This window comes from Aphelocoma coerulescens, chromosome 1A (genome assembly GCF_041296385.1).
Source record: "Aphelocoma coerulescens isolate FSJ_1873_10779 chromosome 1A, UR_Acoe_1.0, whole genome shotgun sequence".
Taxonomy (NCBI): domain Eukaryota; kingdom Metazoa; phylum Chordata; class Aves; order Passeriformes; family Corvidae; genus Aphelocoma; species Aphelocoma coerulescens.
This window is the reverse complement of record NC_091014.1, coordinates 13051920-13076631: the sequence shown is the minus strand read 5'-3', so window position 1 is coordinate 13076631 and position 24712 is coordinate 13051920. Positions and strand designations below refer to the sequence as shown.

The 24712-nt window shown below is 36.0% G+C and overlaps 1 protein-coding gene across 3 annotated transcripts in view; it reads left to right on the top strand.

Moving 5' to 3' along the window:
• The window catches only part of PHTF2 (putative homeodomain transcription factor 2), a 62659-nt gene that overhangs the window by 28132 nt on the left and 9815 nt on the right, over positions 1 to 24712 (top strand). The window contains exons 4-14 of one of the 3 annotated variants that reach the window (XM_069035827.1): positions 1607 to 1676; positions 3778 to 3936; positions 8324 to 8489; positions 9167 to 9331; positions 14177 to 14378; positions 15483 to 15641; positions 18479 to 18697; positions 20542 to 20670; positions 21852 to 22124; positions 23316 to 23447; positions 24403 to 24489. In XM_069035827.1, coding sequence (XP_068891928.1) covers positions 1607 to 1676; positions 3778 to 3936; positions 8324 to 8489; positions 9167 to 9331; positions 14177 to 14378; positions 15483 to 15641; positions 18479 to 18697; positions 20542 to 20670; positions 21852 to 22124; positions 23316 to 23447; positions 24403 to 24489 — 1761 coding nt within the window. Of the gene's footprint in view, positions 1 to 686; positions 1677 to 3777; positions 3937 to 8323; positions 8490 to 9166; positions 9332 to 14176; positions 14379 to 15482; positions 15642 to 18478; positions 18698 to 20541; positions 20671 to 21851; positions 22125 to 23315; positions 23448 to 24402; positions 24490 to 24712 lie in introns of those variants that run through there. The other 2 variants (XM_069035846.1, XM_069035837.1) reach the window with 2 other exon arrangements.

Here is a 24712-nt window from a genome sequence, read left to right as displayed (position 1 = left end):
GGCACATCTTTATTTAGACTTTCAAGAGAGATCTTGTGGCTCATAAGCACTAATACATTTGAAAATGATTATATCATTCAGAATTTTCTTTTCAAGCTTCAGTTTTCTTTATGAGATGGAGTGGCTCGCTTATGCAAGATTCACAAGAATCTGTAGCTGATTCTAGAATTGTGATAATTTCCAATTCTAATTATGGGCTTCTTTTCTCATTCCACATAAAATTACAGCAGTTTTAGGACTGCAGTTCTGTAAAAATCTTGCATTATAAGGTGTTTATAGTGCTTGAATTTAAAATACAACTGGTTTTCTGTATTTGTCATCCTCAGAGCACGTTTTGTCCTATTCATGTTTCAGTTGTGTGTATTGATTTTGTTTTGTTTCAGGCAAGCTCATTTTGCTAATAGACACATTGGGTAATGACTACATATCTAGCTTGTTGCAGTTTGATTTTTTTATCTTAGCTTTATTTCTGCATGAAAAATAAATCCGGTTGAATTTAGATGTGAGAAATATTTTGAGCTGCATTCAATTGAACATTTTGCTTAGTATTGTTCTTAAATAGATTAACACTACCAGATTTCACTGATCAGTCTCTCATTGATAATAATTTCATTTTTATGCTTTCATTTACACTTATGTTTATATTTAAGTAGTGTTTTTACACGTGCATAAACTTTGGTAATGATAGAAATGTACAGTTCCCCAGTGAATTTAACTGCTTTTTGAACGAAAACAGTTAACTGACTTTCATAATAATTACATTTGTATCCTAAATATTTTTTTGAATACTTTATTTTATTCTGTTTGAATTGTACTCGGTGATTTTCTTACTGTCCAATGTGACCAAGAGTCTAAGCTAAGGGGAGCAGAATAAACTCAGAGCTGTCTCTGAGACTTGAGCGTACAGCATCACATTTTAGCATTAAAACCAAACTTGAGAGCTTTGCCAGAGAGTTTGGTTCTTCAGTGATGGAAGATGTTGCTTGTAAAAGACAAAATAATCTTGCTTTTCTTCCTGCTGCTTTCCTGTTGTGTGGGATTTCCCCCCTCCTTTTAATTGGCTAATCTATATTCATTACAGTGAAAAAATTCAATACTTTTCTAGAATTTGGATTTCTGAGATCTTGCTGATTAGTGGCTCCTGCATTGCAACGTGATTTGCTATCTAGGTTTGGAATTAAGGAGTTGCAATGTAAGCATTTTGTGAAGTTAAGACATCTAAGGAGAAAAGAGATTCAGGAATGTAATTTGTTGCAAAAGTTCTGGAAATCTAATAGACATGTATTACTAATTCTTGCAAGTGTGTGCATACATTGTGTGCATAATGCAAAGCCATGACTGCTCAGTGCCTGTTTGAAAAATAGCCTGGTGGGTCAGTAATTGGTTGGGTTTTATTTAGATTGTAAAGTGTGTAAAAGGCATCTATTGTGCATTGTTCATTGGAATGTTTAATTTATAGTACTTTAAATCTATGAAGTTGACATGTTTGTCTGAATTTTCAGTAGGAGTATAGGTTAAATACAACTACTGACCACAGAGATATTTTTGTCTTTTGTAATGTCTGTCATCTGCATGAAAGTATTTTGATAGTATTTGTCTACTGCAGGGTTTGAGAAACAAACCAAAGAAAACAGGACATGTGAAACCAGACCTCATAGATGTTGATCTTGTAAGAGGTAGGTCCTGAGCCAGAAAAAGCTGAATTTCTCAGTATAAAAATAACAGCCATTCTGTCTATTATAATGACAGTGTATTAGTAGGTTTAAACTAACCCCAGGTGAAACAAAACAGAGCCAACCCTACATAACTCTTCCCTAAAGCAGGTGGATAGAAAATATTGTTAAATGATGACATCAAGATTAAATTGAAAGCTTAAGAATTTAGTTTAAATTTTGTTATATAGATTAAATTTTGGGAAAGAAAATAAAAACCTTTTGTGTTGCCATTTATCATTTTTGAGTTACTAGTTTAGAAGTCTCCTACTGCCATGTGTTTAGACTTCTTTCAAATCTCCTGACATCTAGAGGAAAGGTTATGTTGAAGTTTCTGAAGAGTAAAAATGTGTATAGGCCTTGATTGTTTCTTGCCTGTTTTAAATAACAAAACAGCAACAGAAGGCCAGATGATATGAGACTTTTCTAAAAGTCTTTATTTAGTCTTAATTTATTCTTCTCTGTATGTAATTTCCCTCATGCCTTGTAAAGGCTAGGGAAAAGATTATTTAGTGTTTTTATCCATGAGCCCAACAGCCAGCACAGTCTCTTGCATCTGTTTCAGGAAGCCAGTAGTGCTCTCTGGGCACCCTCACAGCCAGCACTGGCCTTCAGAGACCTGGCACCCCGGGCAGTGGCTGTTTGTGTGACCAGTCCTTTTTATCCCCTTGCCACTCAATTTCCCTGCACTTGTTCTTCCCTAAATTGCCTAAACCCCTTCTTTCTCCCACCTCTGGATTCTTCCTGAAATGTCTGATGAGTCCTGTGCCATTTGAGCATCTTTTCCCTGGCATCCCTTAATGAGTCCCACCCCTCAGGCAGCATTCCTTTTCCTCTGAAAGATGACTTGGAGAGCTGCTCCCAGCAGTGCGTGGTGAGGGTTCACACCTGGACAGTGGGGTCGATGGCTCTTCTGGGACAGCCCTGGGAGGGGCCTGGTCATCCTTTTCATTCTGTGATTTGGATTCCCACCTGCTTTTCTGCCTCTGCTCTGGAGATGAGCCTGATAGGCTGATGGTTCCAGTGATGAGGAGTAGCCTGGAAGGACCCTTGAAAGTATTATTTGGGCTCCCCTCTCCAATTATCTCTTTGAACTTCTCTGTGGTTGTGCAGATAAGCTTTTGTCACATCACCTAATAATACAATTTTTTAAAAATAGGAATGTGAGAGAAAGAAACAAAATCAAATTTGAACTTAAAAGAAACTGAGAAACAGTGGTAGACCTCTTCAGTACAGTGATGGCATTAAAGTAGTTTCAGAGCTGGCAGTGTTTTACCTGTGCAGCACAGAGCTCACTAATACCAGTGCTGCTTGTAAGTGAGATGGGGATGGTGTAGCAGCATGCAGTAGTTACTCTTTCTGTCAATAACTTGGCATAATTTAAGTCACATCCCCATTAAGTACCTTTTACAGTTTTCTTGATGGGAATTTGCAGAAGAAAAAGAAATGGAGAGATATGGGAGAGAAAAGACATTTGAATGAGAGAGATAAAAAATGGTATAGAAGGAGAGACAAAGATAAATTATTCTTTGGGTGGCTTCCCTGCTCCTGGGCATAGTCCTCAGTTGGACAGATTCACTTCAATGCTTCCCAACCTCATTTCATTTTCCTGAATGACATGTCTGGTGCAATTTACAGATGTTGGTATTTTAGATCCCTCTGCTGTGTTGGGAAAGGACTCTCATGCCTCCATGGGCATGTAGAATTTTCATATGACTTCTTGTTGCTTCATGTCATGTTTCTGATACCTCTGTGAATCAGAAGAATTTTTAATAATTTATTTTAGAATAATTTTGATGTGGCAATGTTTTGTTATTCGAACATTCTGAAATACAGGTATTTGTAGAAGTTCCTGATAATGGAAGCCAAGAGGGCACCAACAATTTATGCCATATTTGGATTGTGGAGATAATTATTTAAAGGAGCAATTATTAAACACAATTACTTGAATAAATCTGGTACTTCCACCATTTCACTATCTTAACTACTCCACTATTGAACAACTGAGGTTTCTATTAGCCATAATCATGGAATAAATCTAAATTTCTTTTCTGTTTTTTTAAAGGATCTGCTTTTGCTAAAGCAAAACCTGAAAGTCCTTGGACATCTTTGACCCGCAAAGGAATCGTGAGAGTTGTTTTCTTTCCATTCTTCTACAGGTGGTGGCTGCAAGTGACATCAAGGGTCATTTTTTTCTGGCTGCTTGTTCTTTACCTTCTCCAAGGTAGAGTTGGATTACAGCATGACCTTCGATTGAATGCCTTATTTTAACCATATGGAAGCTGCAGTGTGTTACTTGGTTCACTTCATGCTGTTAAGGTCTATTCCAATATTTTCAGAAAATACTGGAATGATGTGGTCCCAAGCATATGTTTCTTGGTTAACATTTCTTTTACATATATAAAGGATGCATAATGAAAAATTTAACAATCTCCTCACAGGCTTTCTTCAGCACTTGGCACACGTTAGTTTGTCACATCTGAATATAATTTAGGTTTTCCGGACTATCTAATTTAGATCAGGGCAACTGTTAACAAACAGAAGTCAGTACACAGCTTTTGGGATATTCAGTATGGAGTTCTAGCAATCTGACTTGGTGATTCTCTTAGTTACATGTGACGCATAAGAGGAAAATTAGAAAGGGAAGAACATAATGGGGTGAGTTGGTATCTATCAGTGTGAAAGTCACCAAAAGAATAAGTGTTTCAGAAGTCTGTACAACAGATATGGAACAGAAGGTTAATGAAAGTTGGGAACAATAAAAGTACCCTGAGAAGCTAAATGACTAATGAATTTTCCACTGAAATCCAATTAACATGCAATATTACTTTTTCAAGTTCACCATCTGTCCTCTCAGTTGTGAATCATTGTATCATTTGGAAATTCTAATTAGAACAATATATGGTGTTTCAAAGAAAGGACATTACCTCTTGTATGGTGATGTTATTAGCAGGTATAAAATTAATCTCACCATGCCAGCGCCCCAAGACATGCAGTACTGACAAATATTCATGTGGCCTTCTATCAAAAGTTCTTCTTATCCCCATTTCTGAGATAGATTCTTAATTTGTCTGTGCTATGGTAAGGGATCCCATAGTGTTAATAATTTTAATCTTGTTTATAGTAATATAGGTAGTAAAAAAGTTAAGTTGTGGTTGGTTTGTTACCATGTTCATGGGTGTCTTTTTCTGAGAAACACCATTGCAGTATTTTTTTTATGTTCCTGTTTGTAAATTTATTTAAAAAAAATATACTCACACTTAATTTGTGGCACCTTCGTAAGACCTTAAAAGCAGAAAAATAGCGAGACAGTGCAGATTCTGAGTGCAAGCAAGTTTTTAGGACATTAATTACAGAGCTTTCTTATAACTAACCTTTTTCCTCTCAGATTTCTTAGGGTCTCTGATTTACTAAGTTATGGCTGGAATGCATAATTTCCCTAATCCATATTGTCTGTAATGTGACAAAGTATTTCTGTGGTTGTAAGTTAATACCAGGAAATAATTAATAGTATTCCATATTACACTATAATCTAACTATCTGAAATACTTGATAGTTAAACTGTGCAGAATTAGCTGCTGATTTTTTGGTAGTTTTTGAAATAAATTAAAAGACTTAAAATAAACATGTAAGTGAAATTAAATGGACATATTTATGTATTGGGGACTATTCGAAACCATCCCCCCAAGCACTTACATAGAAGCTTTGCTTTTATTTTACTCAGAAAGTTATTAATTTTGTACAGGATTAGTAAGGCATCACCAAAATGTCAAGAATATGTGATGGAAGCTTAAAAATAAAACACCTCAAATTCCAGTGACCATGTTTCTGCCCTGAATCTGGATTTTGTAGTGAAGCTTGGACTTTGTCATCGTGAGAGATTCTCATTGACATTGTTGTAAAATGGTCTGACTATATTTCATTTATGTGTGTTCATAATCAAATAAAACAATTTAACTAAAGGGTTTTCCATATATTTATGAATTGCATTACTTGGAATTACTGCTTTAAAATTGATTAGCTTTACCAAGGTACTTGCTAGCATTTATGTAAATCTACAGCAAAATCTTTTTCCTTGGCTGTAGATTTTAAACTCCAGGTTTTATTTGCATTGGTTTCCTTTAGTGTAAAGTGATTAGCACAATGTGTGATAAGAGAACTACAAAGAGATGTTTTATGCTCAAGGTCGTGGAACAGGCCGGTGACTTAAGGTAGAAGTAAAACCTTTTTCTTCTGCTTCCTTATCTATCTAGTATATGGTAATACCTCATTTTTAATTTAAAATGTTTTTTATATTCTAATGGGAAAATAAAGTGCAAACTTACAGTGTTTATTGTGTATTTCTTAAGTATGAAGCAAGAAACTTTAATAGTGATGTAATGGTTGTTTTTTGTGGTGGTGAGATATATAAATATGTATGTATGCATTTTTAAATTTGGTATTAAAAATATTTCCAAACTTTAAATGCTCTAAAAATAAATGCTTGTTGGTCTTTGAAATGTAAGGTTGCTTTCTCTGAGGCAGCTTTTTGTTCAATGTGATGTAATTTCATTTGTGTCTGTTTTACAAAATAGACTACTGTGTTTTAGAAAAGTGGAGGTCAAAATACTATAAATACATAAGGAAACAATTAAAAGTGCTGTAAGAAATCCTGTTCCAACCAATCCTACCTAGCTGTTGGTAGGAAATAAATTATTGGATTTCCCTCCCATCTTACTTAAAAAAGATCAGGAGATTGGTAACATTTTTCTAAATCTGTGTGAAATGTTGTGGTAGGAATCGGCAATCTGCAGATTTTTGTCTTCTGGAAGATGATTTCTTCTAGACAGCTCTGCTTTGCCTAATGTTTTTTTAAGTAGCTGTAGTGAATTTTAAAATTATTTTGCGTAGGCCTACTCCTGGAAATCATTTCACATGGATCTGTGGAGCTCTGTGTTCTCAGAGGTATATGTTTATCCAAGTTGTATGGTAGGAGCTTAAATCAGCTCCTTTAGATTTTGTACCTCATGAAGCTGATTCTATGTGTGAGGAACTCAGATAAGCTCATTTAGAAAGAGATAACATTATCTTTTGCTATCTGTACCTATTGGATTTTAGTAAGTTGGATTTCTCATTGATGCATGTCGTCTTTGAGAAACGTTATACAGAAAAAAATGTAGTTCGCATATAGTAATAAAGGATACTCCATGCAAAACTTTTGTGCTTTAGTTTAGGAAAAAGACAGAGGAGAAATTAGAAATAGTTTTTCCACAATCAAAAATAATTCCACTGTTTTGTATGTTCATCATGTTTCTAGTACTGGTTACCTTGCTAAAGATTAGTTCATGAAAAACACATTAAATCTCTTTTTAGTGGAGAACATCACATCCGGGTATCTGCTGTGTTAGGTGTTTTTTCATGGGATTTATTTTAGATGTTTGAATGTGGCACATAGCTTTGTATGTGGCTGCATCTTTTTCAGTCAATTTCAGTAGAGAACCGGTGAAAGCTGTTGAACTTGTATTTCTTGTGCTAGAAATAGGTCTAAATTATGGGATTTTCACTTCTCAGTAGCACACAAGAAAAACCAAGTTCTCATGGGATGTGCGGATGTTAGGCAGAGAGAATTATTTCCCAGTTCTGCTTCTGAATTGTTTCTTGGAGTTTCTGTGGGTTATTTTGGCTTTTTTTTGTTGATAGCTTCTCTCAGCTGAGTTACACAACACAGTCCTTTGAACCAGAGCAACAAGGACATAGGATAAGCAGAGAGGAGAAGGGGTTGCCTCTTCTGCCTTGTGCCTGGTGGATGTGTTCAGGTTGACCTGGAGGCTGTAAAGATGTTTCTGAGTGGTTGGGCTTTGGGTACAGGAGCAAGAATAGCTGCCTGGGTGTTGGCACTGTATGAAAAGTGGTTGTAGGGTTGCAAAAGTAACAGTTAGCCGTGGAGTTGGGAGCTGCGCCCCTTTTCCAACCACAAGTGCTAGTTGAAGTCCTGGCCACTTCAGCTGGACTACACTGTAGTTTACATGGTTTGTCTTTTGATCTTTCCTCACTACTAAAAATATGCACACAAGTAAATATAGAACCATATACAGGGTTGTACTTACGCATGGCTGCCTGTCCTTTTGAGCAACTTTGTCCCTTGGCTGGAACATGGAGTTTAAAATGCATTCTGCTGTGTAAGGAGTTTCTAGTCTCAAGTCTCATCAAACTCACTGGATTGTGCTGTGCCAGTACACATGATACAGAATTAAATTTATTTGGCCTGCTTTAAGGGTGATACTTTTTGGTTTTGTCTCCTACTGATGTTTCACCATAGTTAGAGTGGGTTTCATGACAGATACAGACTTCTAAATGTTCCCCCCCCCCCCTTATTCAGCCACCTCTTTTTGAGCAATACCTATAATATCACAAGTATGAAAGAAAAGATGGGTATTAAGAGAGTAGTCAACTGTTTAAACCTTTATTGATGCTGTTCTTCAGCAATTATAATTTCATTCTCTCAGAATTACGTGAGTTGACTTAAAATGCAGGTAAAGGTCTGCATCTGACTGGTTTGTTTTTGACAAAAGCCATATAATGAGTTGGCCATTTCAGACATTAAACTCAACTTAATTTCCCTTCTTTTCCAGTTGCTGCTGTAGTGCTATTCTATACAGCCCAAAGCCCACATAATATACCTCTGACTGAAGTCATTGGGCCAATATGGCTCATGTTGCTGCTTGGGACTGTGCACTGTCAGATTGTTTCAACACGAACTCCTAAGCCACCTCCCAGCACAGGAGGTAAAAGAAGAAGGTATAGTCTGCATTGAAGTACTTTATCATTTAAGATTGTTAAACTACTGTAGAGAATGTGCATGAAAAAAAAGTAGGGGTTTACAGTCTGTGCTTTGCTAGAGATGAGAAATTGATGCTGTTTTTATTTGAAACTTCAAAATGGGTGCTTAATTGGTGCTCTTTAACTTTTATGCCTTGACTAATTTATGGATAATTTTATTTGAATTTTAATGCATTAAATCTGACATTTTGCCTCAAAACAGTTATTATCTGAATAGTGGTGGAGTGACAGTGTTTATACTACTGCAGATTTAGTTTTATAACACTGGCTAATGATCTGTGGGAAGTATATGTTAGAAGAGATGCTCTTGGAAATGTAGAATTTAAGTCTTCCAAGCACTCCACTGATTGTGGTTTGCCACAGTGAATTGTCCCATTAAAATGGGAAACACTGCAGTAGTGAATTCTGTAGGTCTAAGCCTCTGATAATGAAATGCATTTTGTGTTTAAGTATTATAATAATGAATGTCATGCTTTTCTTTATTAAATGGAGTTTATTAAATTGATACAACAAAGCTTTAGCAAAATACTTTGAAATCTTGCTTGTTTTTGCATGCTTAAACTGCTGAACACATTATAGAACTAGCAGGTTGCACTTACAAAGCTACATTCCCATTTTAATCTTTTCTGATGAAGGAAATTAAGGAAAGCAGCACATTTGGAAGTACATAGGGAAGGAGATGGCTCTAGTACCACAGATAACACACAGGAGGGAACAGTGCAGAGCTACGGTACAAGCACCTCTTGCAGTATTGGCGCTGTCTTCAGAGATATCTGGCATGCTGCTTTCTTTTTATCAGGGTTTGTATTTATTCAAGGCTATGTATGTGTTAGAGATGCACTATCCCTTTTCTAATTAAGTAAATATTGATGTAATGATTAAACTTCTGTTGATCTAGTTTTTGCTCTTAATAGCAAACTCGTGAGTATTTGAAAGTGGACTAATGTGTTGTGTTGCAGCAGAGAGGAACCGCAACAATGTTGTTTCTTGACTTCTGCAAATGCTGATACAATCATTTTGAAAAAATACTGAAGAAAATTGAAAAAATATTATTGTAGAATAATTTGGGTTAGAAAGGACCATTGCCCCTTGTCCTATCACTCCATGCTCTTGTAAAAAGTTCCTCTCCAGATCTGGAAGGTGCTCAGTGGGTCTCCCTGGAGCCTTTTTTCCAGGTTGAATAACCCCAGATCTCTCAGCTGTCTTCACAAGAGAGGTGCTCCAGCCCTCTGATCATGTTGTTGTCCCTCCTCTGGACTTGTTCCAACAGTCTCGTGTTGGGGGCCCCAGAGCTTAGCATGGTGCTCCAAGTGGGATCTCACTAGAGCAGAGTACAGAATTAAGTTTGAGTTAAATTGTATTTTGTTGTAGGAGTACACTGTGTAAGCTATCAGGAAAAAAAACAACTTAGTTTTTCAGTTTTAATCCAAAGAGAAAAATTCAACTCTTTATTTTACTTTATTAGATTAGCTCCTTATTACTGAGAGAATGCTCATTGAACTCTGTCACTGTGATCAAGTCACACACTTTTTCTGAAGAAAAAGCCTTCAAGATTCAAATAAGCACAGCATTTAGTTTATAAAAAACATCGAAGATAGATTTTGTAAAGGTTGGAAAAAACATCTAAACCTGTTACATTCGAGATCTGGTTTGAAAATGATCAATCTGCTGATTGGGCTATTTAAAAAAGTTTTTATAAACCCCATTCTGTAGCTATGTGCAAGATATGCTATGCATCAGCATTCATTAATAAATGAAAATATACTCATAAAGTATAAATTAAATTGAGAAAAGGGATAATGCAAATTACTGATGTTTTGTTGTGCATGCTGCATTGTAAATACAGCAACACCAACATGTCTGTCATACCTGTGATTCGTGCTCTTAGCCACTGGTAAACCTTACGTTATATTCTGGGATTATCTACTTGAAACCTTGGCCAAGTTTTAAAAATGTTTAAAAATATTGTAAGAGGAGGGTTCATTTGACTTTTTCTTGTGTGGGTTAAGCTCTTGTTGATAAACTGTGGGTCATAGTGATAGGCACCAGGGCTGTTCTTTAGTCTGCAGGCATTACTGTCTGCTATGTTTCAAGTGTAATCGTGTAAATTTTTGAATGTTTTGTTTTCCCTTCATTGAAGATACTGATCTGTGAGAAGAAGAGTGTTGGAAGATTGATTTTTTTTTTTCTCCTTTCTTGCTGTTGGGCTCAGAATATTTTCTGTTGAAAAGGGCTATGTGGAACTTATCCCAAAGACTTGTTTAAACCATTTAATGAGAGGTAGTCTGTGTGTATATATAGATGTTAAGCCTCCATGATGACTTAGTACATACAGTATCTTCAAAGGAAAAAGAGCACAGAGTGGCTGAGAAAGCTGTAAACAGCCCTTAGTCCTTTGTTACCCTTCAGTTGCAGAGGCACAGTTGTTTGTAGGTCTAGAGCCATAGAAACTTGTCTAGATGAAAAATAACCTTTTTTTTCCCCCCCAGAGAACAAGCAGTTCAGTTTCTTCATGTAAATTTTTTCATGGTAATGCAAACAGTTTTGTCAGCACAATGGGAGTGGGGCTGGGAATGAGGAAGCAAGAGCCCAGTGTGGAGTACATTGACTACTTGGATGATGTTGCTTAAAGAAAATCTTATGAAATCTCAGTGCAAGGAAGCTTCACAGCTACACCTGTTGTATTTCTTAAGACATGGTTGGAAGCTCTTTAGATAAGCACATTAGAATGTCTTATATAGAATGTCACATGCATGTTTATTTTCAGCAGTTTTTCACTTACATTAAGCTTTGACATACTGTTTCCTGGAATTTTAAGTATAGGTAATAAATACATGATTTTAAAATTAACCTCAGAAATTATGTTCTCTGTGTTAGGGCAGGACCCTGTATACCTAGACCATTTTCCTATGCTCAGATCATTGGTAATCTGGAACTGTGTATTCAGTAAATAGCCTTTTGAGTGGCAGAACTCAGTCTGACTTGTAAATTATAATTCTAAACTTTAAGCCAGCACAGAGGCAATTTAGAAAATACTACTGGTAAATTTTACTGGAAAAGAGGGCAGTATCCAAAAAGGTGATTTGTTCAGAATGTAGTACTGATTTGGGACTTTGCTCCGTGCCTTGGGACTGTGCTCCTTACTCCGGTGTAAATCTTGTAACTTTAAATGTTTTGCAGTGGGAACGGAGAGGAGAGCTTTTGTGATCAACCCCAATGAAAATACATTGAAAGAATACTTGGGAGTGAAAATCCACAGTCTTCCAGAAACTTTATTTAACTTTTCCTTAGTATATTTTCTCTGGCTAATGCATGAATAAGACCGAAAGTCATTCTTGATTTAGCTTTTGCACATATTCAAGCCTTTTAAGACATTATATTTACTCCTGGTGTTGTTTGTCTTGCTCTAAATACTTTTAGTTATAGCATAAAATTGTAAAAGTTGATTAAGGATGTATGTGTATATATAGTAATTCTAGAAAACCATACATTTTTGTCAGCTAGGGATATATTGTTTATGTTTGTTACTGTGGTTTTTTTTGTTTTTTGTTTTTTTTTTTAAACATGTGCACAAAAGCATAAGTTTAAGCCCAAATTTACATTTTTCTGGCTTGAGGCTTACAGTTAAACTTAGGGAGTCTTATAGAAAGGTGACTTTGGTTTCTTTGTTAGAAGCAAGTAAAGACTTCAGTCAAGCTCTCTGATATTCAGAATGAGCCGTAGTTGATACCAGACAGGTAGCTTTGGTCTTGTGATTTTAGCACTCAAACATTGCTTGAGTAGTGAAATCCCATCTGAAAATGTTGTGCATATATGCATATGTTCTTTCATTTTCTTATCTGTCCCTGTTCAACTGTTTGAAGCTATTTCTTCCTCCTAGCTTTGAAGTTTTGTACAAAATCTATGAAAACTTCTCAAATCAAACTTGGAAGAGTTGTCCCATTAATCTGCTCATGCAGTTTAGTAACCTGTGGAGGGAAGTGGCTCTGATTGGATGTGTGTGATGAGAACTGCATTTACTTCTGCACTGTTAGAAAGAAATTTTTAAAAAATGCTGGAAGAATATTTAATGAATTACAGATTGGCCTATCAGGATTGCTCCTTATTGCAGATAATTTAATATTAGTGCTACTTCCTCAGTACTCACAACTGACCTTACTGAAACTTACTATTTTGCAATGAGTTGCCACTGAAAGGCAGTTCTTTTGCTTTAAAAGAAATATCGATGTTAACTTTTTTCCTAGTTAGTGTGACAAAATTAGATTAAAGATGGGAAAGGAGGATGAAACACCTTAGTAACATTGTCTCTTCTCTTGATTATTTTGTCTTCATTCCTTTATTCCATTATTCCATTTTGTCTGTATACTATTATTTTGTGAGCTGAATTGATCCTTTTTGGATTTTTTTTTTTTCTATTCTGTCCAGCTGTCCCTAGCCATTTTTTGTGTTCAGGATTGTCCTTTACATGTGGGATACCTTATCTTGGAAAGAATGTGAGGCGACACTCCAAATTCTCCCAATTTGTTTGATGTACATATTAAAGAGGAATTTAATCTTCTGCTGTGTAATTGAAGCCTCACAGAATGCCTCAGTCCTTAAAGAGGAATGCAGTGCATATTCCCTCACAGGATCAATTGAACAGATTCTTGATAGTTCTCTGACCTATGCCCCGTGTTCTACTTGTAATAAAAATAAAAAATTTCAGAAAGCCTTATTTATAACACTCTCCTCTTGTTCTCCCCCCCTGTTATTCCCCACCAAGTGTTCTGAGAATCTAAAAAACAAAATAATTTACTTTGACAATACAGAATCGTTAGACAAGACTAAAAGTCCCTGTCAGTAAGGTAGCAAGCTGCTATTCCTCTTCATTCCTTCATCCCCTGCTCATCCTAGTTTGGGAGTGTAATCATCCAAATGTTTGCTTTGAGAGAGTCTTCTTCTTGCATTAGGTAGTCTTGCTGGTGCATCAGTTGTCTAGGAAAGGGCCTTGATTCTAGAGGATGTTATGGGAAACTATTCACCAATCTTAAGATACTGTCCTTTTTAAAACAGCTTAATTGGTGTGTTAGTAAGAGATACTGAAAAACATTGCCAGGGTGTTACTGGACAGTACAAAAAAGAGTAGATCCCCTTCTGTTACTAGAGTTGTCAGTAAGCAGAGTATATTCAAAACAACAGCAAATATCAGTGTATGGAGTACTAAACAGCATGTTTGTTTGCAGCTTCAGGAAATTGCATGCTTGCTTTGAATTAATAATTATTAAAGCAACTTCTAGCATACCTCTTTTATTTGTTAAGGTAAAATAGAGGGGTTTCTCATTCACTTTTGAGGCTTGTGGTTCTTCTATTGCCAAAGTTGCTGTGAAGTTTTAGTTTTAAAACAGGTTTCCTTTTCTTTCAGTAGCTAGTGATATAAATTTCTTTCACACACTGACAGTTTATTTTGTAACAATTTTAGGAGAGGATAATGGATATTATTTAGAAGACTAAATAGTTACAAATATGGCATCAAAATCAAATGTTATTATTGTTAGTTTGTGGACATCTTAGTGCTAAAACATGGGTTGAGAGGAATAAGCAGGATTTAGACTGGGAAATAATCCAGAGAATAATTAATTTAATACATATATTTGTTTTAAATATAGATCTAAGAAAGCAAAAAACTCAATAGATAAATCCACTGAAACTGATAATGGCTACGTGTCTCTTGATGGGAAAAAACCAGGCAAAGGCAGTGAAGAATGTGTGCAGGGCCATGAACGTCGGTGTGAAGTGATTAGGCCAGAAGAGGCAGGGTGGAGCCCTTCCACAGTGAGAGATGCCTTGAGCAATCACAGTCACCACAAAGTAAGTGTGTTTGTTGCTTTTTATGATGCTTTTAATGCATTTTTATCTACTTTATTCTTAAAAATATTTTAAAAATGAAATTAGGCTTAGGGTCCTGTGGCCAAAAATTACAGTGAGTTGTCTTATTTCATCATATTCCTGGCCTTTCCTTTCTGTTGTAGGAGGAGCATTAATGGTGTTTAAACATTCTTTGGTATTCTCTATTTCAGTGCACAAGTTTGTGTGCTGTGCTTTATCTGTGGGTATTTCCTGACCAGGTAAACATTCTGTACCTTCTCTGATAGTCTGGGCATCTCTGGTCTGTCTCTGTGCTAAAATGGAACAAAGTTTGGATTACTGACAATGAGTAATTTTAAGGTGATTCTGAGCATTTGCCTGTGAATCATTTTCCTTTTCCTTTTTTTTTTTTTTAATTGATCTGTGTGAAAGATGAGGAAAGCAGGATTTCCCTCCAAGTGAAATAGACAGAACTCTCTACAGTGAGGAATAGGAATGAGAGGGAATAATAGAATCCTTACAGAATCATAGGAAGTGAGCATGGAAGAAAGAAGAAATTTTAATTTGTCTGGGTCTTATTATCTCCTGGATATCCTGTATTCAAACTAACTCACATGAATGACCTCAGTATTCAACATGCAATCGCTAAGAACTTTATTCTTGTAAGAAGTGGTAAATGTTAACTTTGTTATACTGTTATATATGGCAATGTTATACTGTTGCTTTTGATTGGTTGGTTGGTTTGGGTTTTTTTGTTTGGTTTGTTCTTTTTTTCATATGTGGATACATTTTCTCTAAGCCTATTTTGGCATGTTCAGTTTACAAAAAATCACATTTAAAATAAGAATGTCATAATCTTGAGGCTAATGTGAACTAGGCCCTCCTTTGAGGAAGTTCTTATTTTGATGTTACAATTTCTATTCCATAGTTCTTGCACTGCCAATTACTTTTGAGTCTTGAAAATGCATTAATGTCTGGTTTAGCAGAGCATTGATACCAAAGTTGTAGAAAGAAATTTGATTTACTACTGATGATTTGATTACTCATTTGAGTAAGACTTAGTAAATATGACTCTGTGTCTTACTAATGCTGTATTTCTTGCACTAGGATACTCACAGGGCTGTGACAAATTTATCAGATGAAGTTTCTAGTGAGGAAGGGCCTGAAACTGGCTATTCTTTACGTCGCAATGTCGAACGCACTTCTAGTGATTGTACACTTCGAAACAGGAAATCTCACCATTATAAGAAACACTACCCTCTGGAGGTATGTTCATTTCTATTGCTTATTGCCTGTAAATCCTTGGAACCTCTTGACTTCTTATTGAGTAGGTATATTGGGCAAGCTTGCATATGCTTGGTTGTTGGCTGGAGATAGACTATGACATTTCCTCAGACTTTTTTTTTTCCTATATTGGATTTTAGGAGTCTGTAAATTGGAAGTCATGCTAGCGAGGAATAGAGTTGTTTTGGTTTTTTGTTTTGTTTTTGGTTTGTTTTTTGCTTTTGTTTCATGACAGTGCTTTGAAATTAAGAGGTTGTAATCTAGTTTCTTTGAGCGTCATCCTATTTTTCAGTATGTTACAAGGAGCCTAAATATGTTCTGTAGATCTTGCATCAGGTTATGGTAACTCTGTTGCTGTCTTGTGACAACAGTTATTTCCTCTGGAAATTTGCTTTGTTACAGAAACAGTAGTAATTGGCAATATGCAAATTTTTAGCATGGTACTGCTCCTGTTTCTCTCCATTTAGTATTTTGGATTCACTTGCTTTTTTTGTGGAGAAGTCTGATTGACTCTGAGTTTCAATTTCCTTGTGTTTGTTGAAACAGTAATATAAAATCTTGTCATGAAATCTTAACAAAATTGTTAATGCATAAAAATACCGAAATTTTAAGAGACTTGATGACATTACAGCTTGTAATAGGGGATTTCACAGATTCCATATTAGCAGAACCTTAATTGTAAGGACTCGGGCATTGAAAGAGAATGGGATATCTTATTGTAGTTTTGTTTATTTATGTATTATTTTTAAAAATTATGCTATTTTGCTAATGGTATGCAACTTCACAGATATAGAACACTTTTTAAAGGCTGTATTGCTGTTTTGTCACTAAGGCTGAGCAAAGAGAGTAAAGAATAAAATCAGCACTGACAAAAGTCCACTGACAGATGGGTTTGATAGGCAGAGTCACATGAGTAAACTCTCTACTTGATATAAGAAAAGTCTCTTGGAACTGTTCAGATATTGCTTGCTCTGATCACAGCTGCAAAGCCTTGAAGTTGATGCTTTGCATAAAGAACATTATTAGATAAGCTATTCTTTCATTCATTTCTCATAGACTTTGGTTAAGAAGATCCAGAGTGTTAATTGATTTAAGTGTTTAATGCCTTTTGCATGTGTGGTTTGTGATAATGGCACTGTTAGTTTCATATTACAGAAGATGTCCCTTCACTGTGTGCTTGTGCAGCCGTAGTGCTTCACAAGAACAGGCAAAGATGCTATTACAGTTGATTTTTTTTTTCAGCTTAAATATATTTTCTCTTGCATAAAGTGCTTCAAAGCTAGGGAAGACTTTGTAGATACCTTCAGAAATTAAAGAGACAAAATGTAATCCATGTTTAGCTGTGGCAGTACTGTTCTACATTTATTCCTCGTTCACTGATCTGACTGATGCAATGAAAGAGGAAGCTTTTCTTTCTTGCTACCAATTCGCCTCCCCCACACCATTACAAAGGAAATGAAACAATAGTTTTCGAATCAGTGAAAGCTTTCTTTGTATTTAAAAAAAAAAATTAGTGAAGTCAATGGATATACTCTCAAATTCTGTCCTACATTTTCTTTTATCTTTGTGTTTACATGTATACTTAACTGTTGTTTGAGCAAGCTTTTTAAAATGTTCTTACTTTATTAACTTCAGGCCTCAGTGGTACCCAGAAGTGACTGCCTTCTAGAAATACCTTGTTTTTTGCATTTTAAGAAAAAAAATACTAGAGACTCTTTCTGCATTGGTGTTATCCCTCACTTTGTAAAAGATGGAGAAAGTTCAGACCAAATTTTTTCTGAACATTTCTTTACAAAATGGTTTACATAAAATACATTAAGCATGCTTTTCAGAAAGAATGAAGAACATTTCTTCAGATAGTAATGCACTATGAATCATATTAAGTTAGTATGTCTGCTGAAACATTGCTTAGGTTTTTTTTCAGTGTAAAAAATTGTGTGTGTGTTCTCAAGAGAAATTAGTAGAAAGAAATGAACTTTGTGTTAAGAGGGAATGGAAATTGCCAGAGGATGGCAATGAGTAGGTGGTACTGCTTTTAATATTACACCCTGTCTTGCTGGAAGTGGATTCTGTTTATTGTAGAAAGTAGTTTAAACTGTGCCTTGTTGTTCTGAAGACAACAGTAGATTGTTTCATGTGTATGCATTGGAAGATTTGAATGTCCCAAACTCAAGATTTTTCTTTCTTTATCTAAGATCCAGGTAAAATTTGAGTTTACAAAGGCATACTTGTTAGTCAACTGCAGTTTGTTTAAAATAATTAAAATTTTATGTATAACTCTGCAGATTACACATGGCATTACCTATCATTAGCTATGTGTACCCGTGCTTATTTTTCCCCTCTATACCTGATGCATTACTGTTTTCAAACAAGCTCACTCCATCTTTGAGAAGGTATGTTAGTAGTAACAATGTGGTTTTAGGGACTCTGACTGTCAGTTCCTCAGAAGTTTGAGCTATAGCTGGAGCTTGTGGCTTGATAACTGCTGTCAGATTCTAAACTGCTGAGCTCTAAAAATCTGTGAAGTAGTTATTTCCTTTTAATAATGAATATGATTTGATTCTTCCCTATGTGACCCCCCCCCCCCCCCCCCCCAAAAAAAAAAAGCAGGGGCCATGGACTGTTGCTTTTTCGGTACAGTATCTTAAAATGTGCAACCTCTTAGACACAATAAACATCCAAATCTTTCCAATAAGAAAGATAATGGATTAGAACCTAAAAATCCAGATAGACACAGGTTCACTAATTTGAACTTCTCTGCCAGGAAATGATGTAGAATAAAACAGCTACATTAATTCCAGTGGATATTTGGGTTTCAGGATACACCTAAATCAGGTACTAGCTGCAGTTCTCGGTGCTCAAGCTCCAGACAAGACTCTGAGAGTGCAAGGCCAGAGTCAGAAACAGAAGATGTGCTGTGGGAGGACCTCTTACACTGTGCTGAGTGCCACTCGTCCTGTACCAGCGAGACAGACGTGGAAAGCCCTCAAGTGAATCCGTGTGTGAAGAAAGAGTACAGAGATGACCCATTTCATCAGGTTGGTATCCACCAATTTTGGTCTTTTACTCTACACACAAACTCAGTGTTGCCTGTTTTATCATATGTCACAGAAGGCCTGGGACAAAGACCTATATTAGATGGAAGTATCAAAGCCAAAGTGATTTGATAGAATTAAAACAAGGAAAACTTGATTTCTGCTACTCAGTCATTAATTTGTCAAATGAAGAGAGTATGACAATATATCAAAGTAGCCTGTAGAATATTTGAGTGTTTGAATCTTAATTCTAGTTTAGGGAAAGTACTGATGAAGTTTCCTCTTTGATAGGTGGTTCTGTTTAGTTGTTTATTTTTCTGGGGGTTTGTTTGTTTTGTTTAATTTTTTGCTGTTTGGGTTTTGGTGGATTCCTCCCCCCCCTTTTTTTTTCTCTAATGGCATTGCTTTTTATAAGCACTTATCAGACATCTTTCTGTTTGCTTATTTAAAAATGTATATATAGGAAAAGCAAACAGAAGGGTAACACATGCTTCATGTATATGTGTATGTATATGATATCATGTGTGTATTATACATGTCTAAATTCTATTCAGTTAAAATTTTTTTTAACCTTAAAGTTAATAATAGCAATTTGAATTTCATACAGCCTTTTTTTTATTTTTAGTTCTTCCTGCTTGCATTCCATTAACACTAAGCCTTGGAGTAGTGAGTTGAATTGCAGTGTATTTATTGAGTTGATGAGTTGAGAATTTTTCTATTTGATTGCAGATTGTAAATTTTTGAGTTTCAGCTCCTGGTGCTGATACTCCCTCTAGAGGGAGAGCTTGGAAAACTGTGGTTAAGAAAAACCTGCAACGAATATTTGTGCTGTCATAATAATATAAATCATTTTTTCTTCATTCATTGGAAATAAGGGAGATAATTGAGTACTGAAGAGATTACGAAGATTTCAGATCAATACTTACAAAGCAAGTGATAAAATGAAAATAAAGCTTTGCTTTTGATCAGTGATAATTAAAATCTAAAAATAATAGCATGCTGTTGCCCCTGCCAGCACCACCACCTCCAGCAGTGTGATGCATATAGTGCCAGGTGACTAAACTTGAAAGCAGTTTTAATCTCCTGAGTGGGAGAGGAGGAGGGAGACAGAACTGAGGAAAGTCAAGAATTGGCCACAGCAGAACTTGTCACCTTAACATTTTTCCATATCCATAAGTTCTCACTTGGCTCTGTGGTTTGAGAAGAAGGTCCCTGAGCCCTAAGTGCAATCAGTAGATGAGTGGGGGATTGCTTGGCTCTAGGAGCTGCCTGTACTGATTAGACACCTATTGCTCTCTGAGTCTGGCCAGATACAGTGTGCACAGGGGGTCTTTATCCATAACAAGGATTGTGAAGTATACAAATATCATCAAGAGTACATTAAAAAATTGTTTCCCTTAGGCTTAACCTGAGAAGAGTGCTTTTCAGAATGTTAGAGGGAAATAAATAATAAAAAAATAATTTATTAAATGTGTCAGAATTAAAAATGACTTATAAGTGGAAGTTTGTTTTCATATTTCTTTCTTCTTTGATATGTTTGAGTGAAAAAGAAGCCAATAAATCCTTAGTCACATTAACTGATCCCTATTACAAAATGGAGTATGGAGAAGGAGAGATCTTTGTTCTCACAACTGTTTCTTGGAAAAGAAGGGGATGATTTTGAGGAATGAGGTTAACATATAGTAGAAGTAAATGCTATATAGCAATATAGTATTTCATAGCAATATTTGTGTCAGTCTAAAGGGTTTTGGTTTGGACATATTTTTGTTGTTAGTATATTGCTGACAAAGGCATATTGACATGAAAAAAGATTAATTGTGATGGAAGATACTCCTTGTCTTTCCCAGAGTCATTTGCCTTGGATCCACAGTTTGAATCCAGGACTAGAAAAAATAAGTGCAATTGTATGGGAGGGTAATGACTGCAAGAAAGCAGATATGTCTGTGCTTGAAATCAGTGGTATGATAATGAACAGAGTGAGTATTTGTTTTGTTTTATGCAAATATTGTATCTAGAATTGTAAGCACTACCACTATCACTACCAAGCTTGGTTTATGGTGGGGGGGTGTTTGGTTGGTTGTGGGTTTTTTAAGTTGTTTGTTTTGTTGTTTGTGTTATTGTTTAAGTATCTGTTATTCACATTATTGTTATATGGCTTACATCACTCTGATTTACTTGTTACTACCAGATTAAAGAGCTACCAAATCTTCAGTGTCGGGACAAAAAAAAGGTGTTTGCATTGTTAGGTGCTTGCACATGTAGCCAGCCTCAGTTTTATTGATACATGCTGTGAATATTCGTGTTTATTGCCTTGATTTCGATGAACAAGTAATTTATTGAGTTATAAATAAAGATCTGCATATCTGGTTGCTAAAGTAAGGATTGGAAAAGAAAGCTTTCCTCTTTAGGAAGCAAACCTCTTAAGAGGATGAGTGGGATGTTCTCACTAGTCCTCCCTCCTTTTTCCTAGTACTCCTCTTCAGGAAACAGTTGGAAATGCATTTAGTTGATGCTGTGCTCTTTTTCAATATAGACAACGTGGGTATTTTGTAGAGTTGGTCACAAAATCCAAGCACAGCTGAAGAAAACTCTCACTAGTTCTGACAAGTTGATACTTTCTCCAACTTGTTAAAAAGCAATGTATTCACAAACCTAGTTCTGATCTCTGCTTGACTCAGAGACTTTACAGGTTTGGATGCAATGCACAGCAGAGATAAACTCAGCAAGCCATAGCGAGCACAACAGAGCTCCAGTCTTGTCTGCACTGTAAACACTTTGATTCCACTAAAAAGGGTACAACCTTAACCAGAAATAGGAGCAAGGTAAAGTGTCCAAGCAGCACAGTCTGATTGGCCCACTTGGTTAATTCAGCATTCAGTGAATTTCTAATGCAGGAATATGCACTGGAGTTTAACTGTGGTGTTTTATTGATGGGTTTTTAAATTACTTGTCTTATTTGGATCCTGTGCATTAAGTGCTTTTTGAGGACTTCCTCATTTTTCAATAGTAAAATGGGAAGATGATTGGTTGAAGTTTTCATATAATTTGCCAGATTATAAAGTGTTGTGATAAAATAAAGGCATTAACAATTTTTTTATTGACTTAATGAAAAAAATAATTCCAAAATTAAATATATACCCTTTCTTTTTCTTTTTAGGTGAACAGCTATATACCAGGAATTGGTTATCAAATTTTTGGAAATGTCATATCTTTAATCTTGGGTTTAATGCCCTTTGTCTTTCGACTTTCCCAAGCTAAAGATTTAGAACAACTAGCTGCACATTCTGCCACTGAGCTTTGCATGACTGCATTTGGATCAGATGGAGATGTTCTGGTTCTCTCAATGGTTATTATAAGTTTTGTGGTCCGGGTGTCTCTAGTGTGGATTTTCTTTTTTCTGCTCTGTGTAGCAGAGAGAACATATAAACAGGTATGAACAGCAAACCAGGAGACTTCATCTGAAGCAAACCAAGGTTTAATGTTTGTATTTTTTGACTCTGTGGATATTTTAAGCTTGTTTTCTTCAGCACGCTATGAGTGATAGATCAGTGATGATGAAACACTTCAGTGGGCTTGCAGTTTGGGAGATGACTCAGTTCCAGTGGACTGAGATCTCTGTAGCTAAAAAGTTGGTTTTGTTGGTGTTCTGTTGTTTTTTTGTTTGTTTGTTTTTTTTTTCCCCCGGAGAGAATTCCTAAGGGAAGATTGGCTCAATGCATTAACCCAATGCTTAGTCATGTCCCAGGTTGTCTCAGGTTTCCACAAAGAGAAGTATTTTCAGGAAAAGAGCTCTATAAATTTCCAGTGTGTTTCATTCAAAACCTTCAATTTAATTCATAAAATCATAGAATGGTTTGGGTTGGAAGGAACCTTAAAGATCATCCAGTTCCAACCCCCCTGTCATGGACAGGGACACCTTCCACTAGACCAGGTTGCTCAGAGCCCCATTCAGCCTGGCCTTGAACACTTCCAGGGATGGGACATTCAGAACAGTTCTGTCCATCCGTGGCCAAGGCCCTGCCTGCTTCATTGTTAGATCAGTTCTGTGGCTGGAGATGGTGAGAGCTGCTCTCTGAAGTAATACACCATGGCTTGTAACTGCAATTGAAACTTCAGAGAACAACCTTACTAGCTGCAGCATATAAATACTTACTGGTTTGCCAAGGAAACATTTTTATACTTTCTGTTCTCAAATTATAGTCAAAATATGTGATGTAATACAGTAGAATAGAATTAACCTGCTTCTAATAATGATTTCTGTTGAAAGGATCTCCTGTGGTATAGGTGCTTTCTAATGAAATTAGAAAAGGCAGGTTTGGGTTTTTTTCCCCAAGTTTTTAGAGCATAGCAGATCTATTGTCTAAAGTTTGAGTAAAAGAACTCAAAGTATAGCTAAATTTTGGTAATCATTGGAATATGGAGACTTTTAAAATGTTGTAGTGCATTTCCTCTTTTTAATAATATGCTGCTGCACTTATTTCTGGTTTATATTAACTTATTTTAATTTTTACTGGTATGTGGTACATTACTTTGACATATTTGGTGAGGCCTTTTCTCTTATTTTTTTAGTGCCTCTGAAAATCAGTTAACAGTTAAGGTAATTTTATTTTCTTCACTGCAGAGGCTACTTTTTGCCAAACTTTTTGGTCATCTAACATCTGCCAGAAGGGCAAGAAAATCGGAGGTTCCTCACTTCCGCTTGAAGAAAGTGCAGAATATAAAAATGTGGCTATCTCTCAGGTCCTATCTAAAGGTAAAATAATGTATATTTTTGCTTTAATAAGAATTTAACACATTTAATAAATTTTAAACATTTAAAAATACCGTATGATTATATTCTAACATAAAATACCTCCTATGCTGCCAGTGGAAGGTTGGTGTTGTAGTCTGTTTCTTCCTGTACACTCACTATTGGTGCATATGTCCCATATTTGCTTCATTTTTGTGACTCTGGGCCAGCAGTGCCTGCAGGCAGACAGATTTTGAGAAAGTTAAAGTTTGGTTTTCACCTTGGATTAAAGCATGAGTGTGCTCAGAGTTGGAGTCTTGTCTTAGTAATGCCAGCTGAAAAGTTTTGTGAAAATGTTGGGTAAAAAGTGACCACTTGTAGTATAATGCTGACAGTATCTTATTGTAAGAGTCTTATCAGTTGGTACCATTAACACAAGGAATTTATAAAGCAAGACAGTTCATGTGTATTTGTGCTGTAAGTGTATGTGTGCCAGGTGAAGCTAGAAATTGTGTCTGTGTAAGACGTTCTGATCCCTGAAATCTCCTATCAGTAGTTTTTGCAAGCAGGAAAAGGTTTATGAAAACATTAAGGAATTATGGTGTGGAGGCTGGAGAGCATGGAAAGCAGGAACTATAAGCAAACAAAGTTTAGTATGGTGCTGGTGGGGTGAGGAGGATAACATCACTTGGATAATAGAATGTAGTTTTGGTGTTTCAAATTTCTGCAGAGGGTTGTGGAGAGAATGTCTTCCCTTCTTTCCTTGCAGCCACACCTATATATTCTACCTTTTCCTGTGCCACCGGGAACATTTGTATAATAATGTGGCTAACAAAAAAGTGGTCAGAGGCAGGTGCAGAGGGAACTTACCCAGCTGAGAAATAACCAGTGAAGAACAGTGGGATTCTTACTAGTTATGCTAAATACCAGTGCTGATGGGGTGGGGTTTCACTCACATGTGCATATCCTGTATTTTCAGCGTCGAGGTCCGCAGCGCTCAGTGGATGTCATAGTTTCATCTGCCTTCCTGCTGACTATCTCAGTTGTGTTCATCTGTTGTGCACAGGTGAGGAAATTCTATTTGTAGAGAAACAGCCATGACTTAAATAGCTTTCAAAACAGTTTTGAGTGCCTTTTGCACAGTGATTTCTAGTAAGTTAGAAGGCCCCAGGGAAAAACCAGTAATAGCTGTTACAGCTTTTCAGAATGGAGCTCCATTTTGTATTGTTCATTTCATCTACTTTAGCATGTTTTTCTGTAATGGCCAAATAAACTTATTTATAGCAATG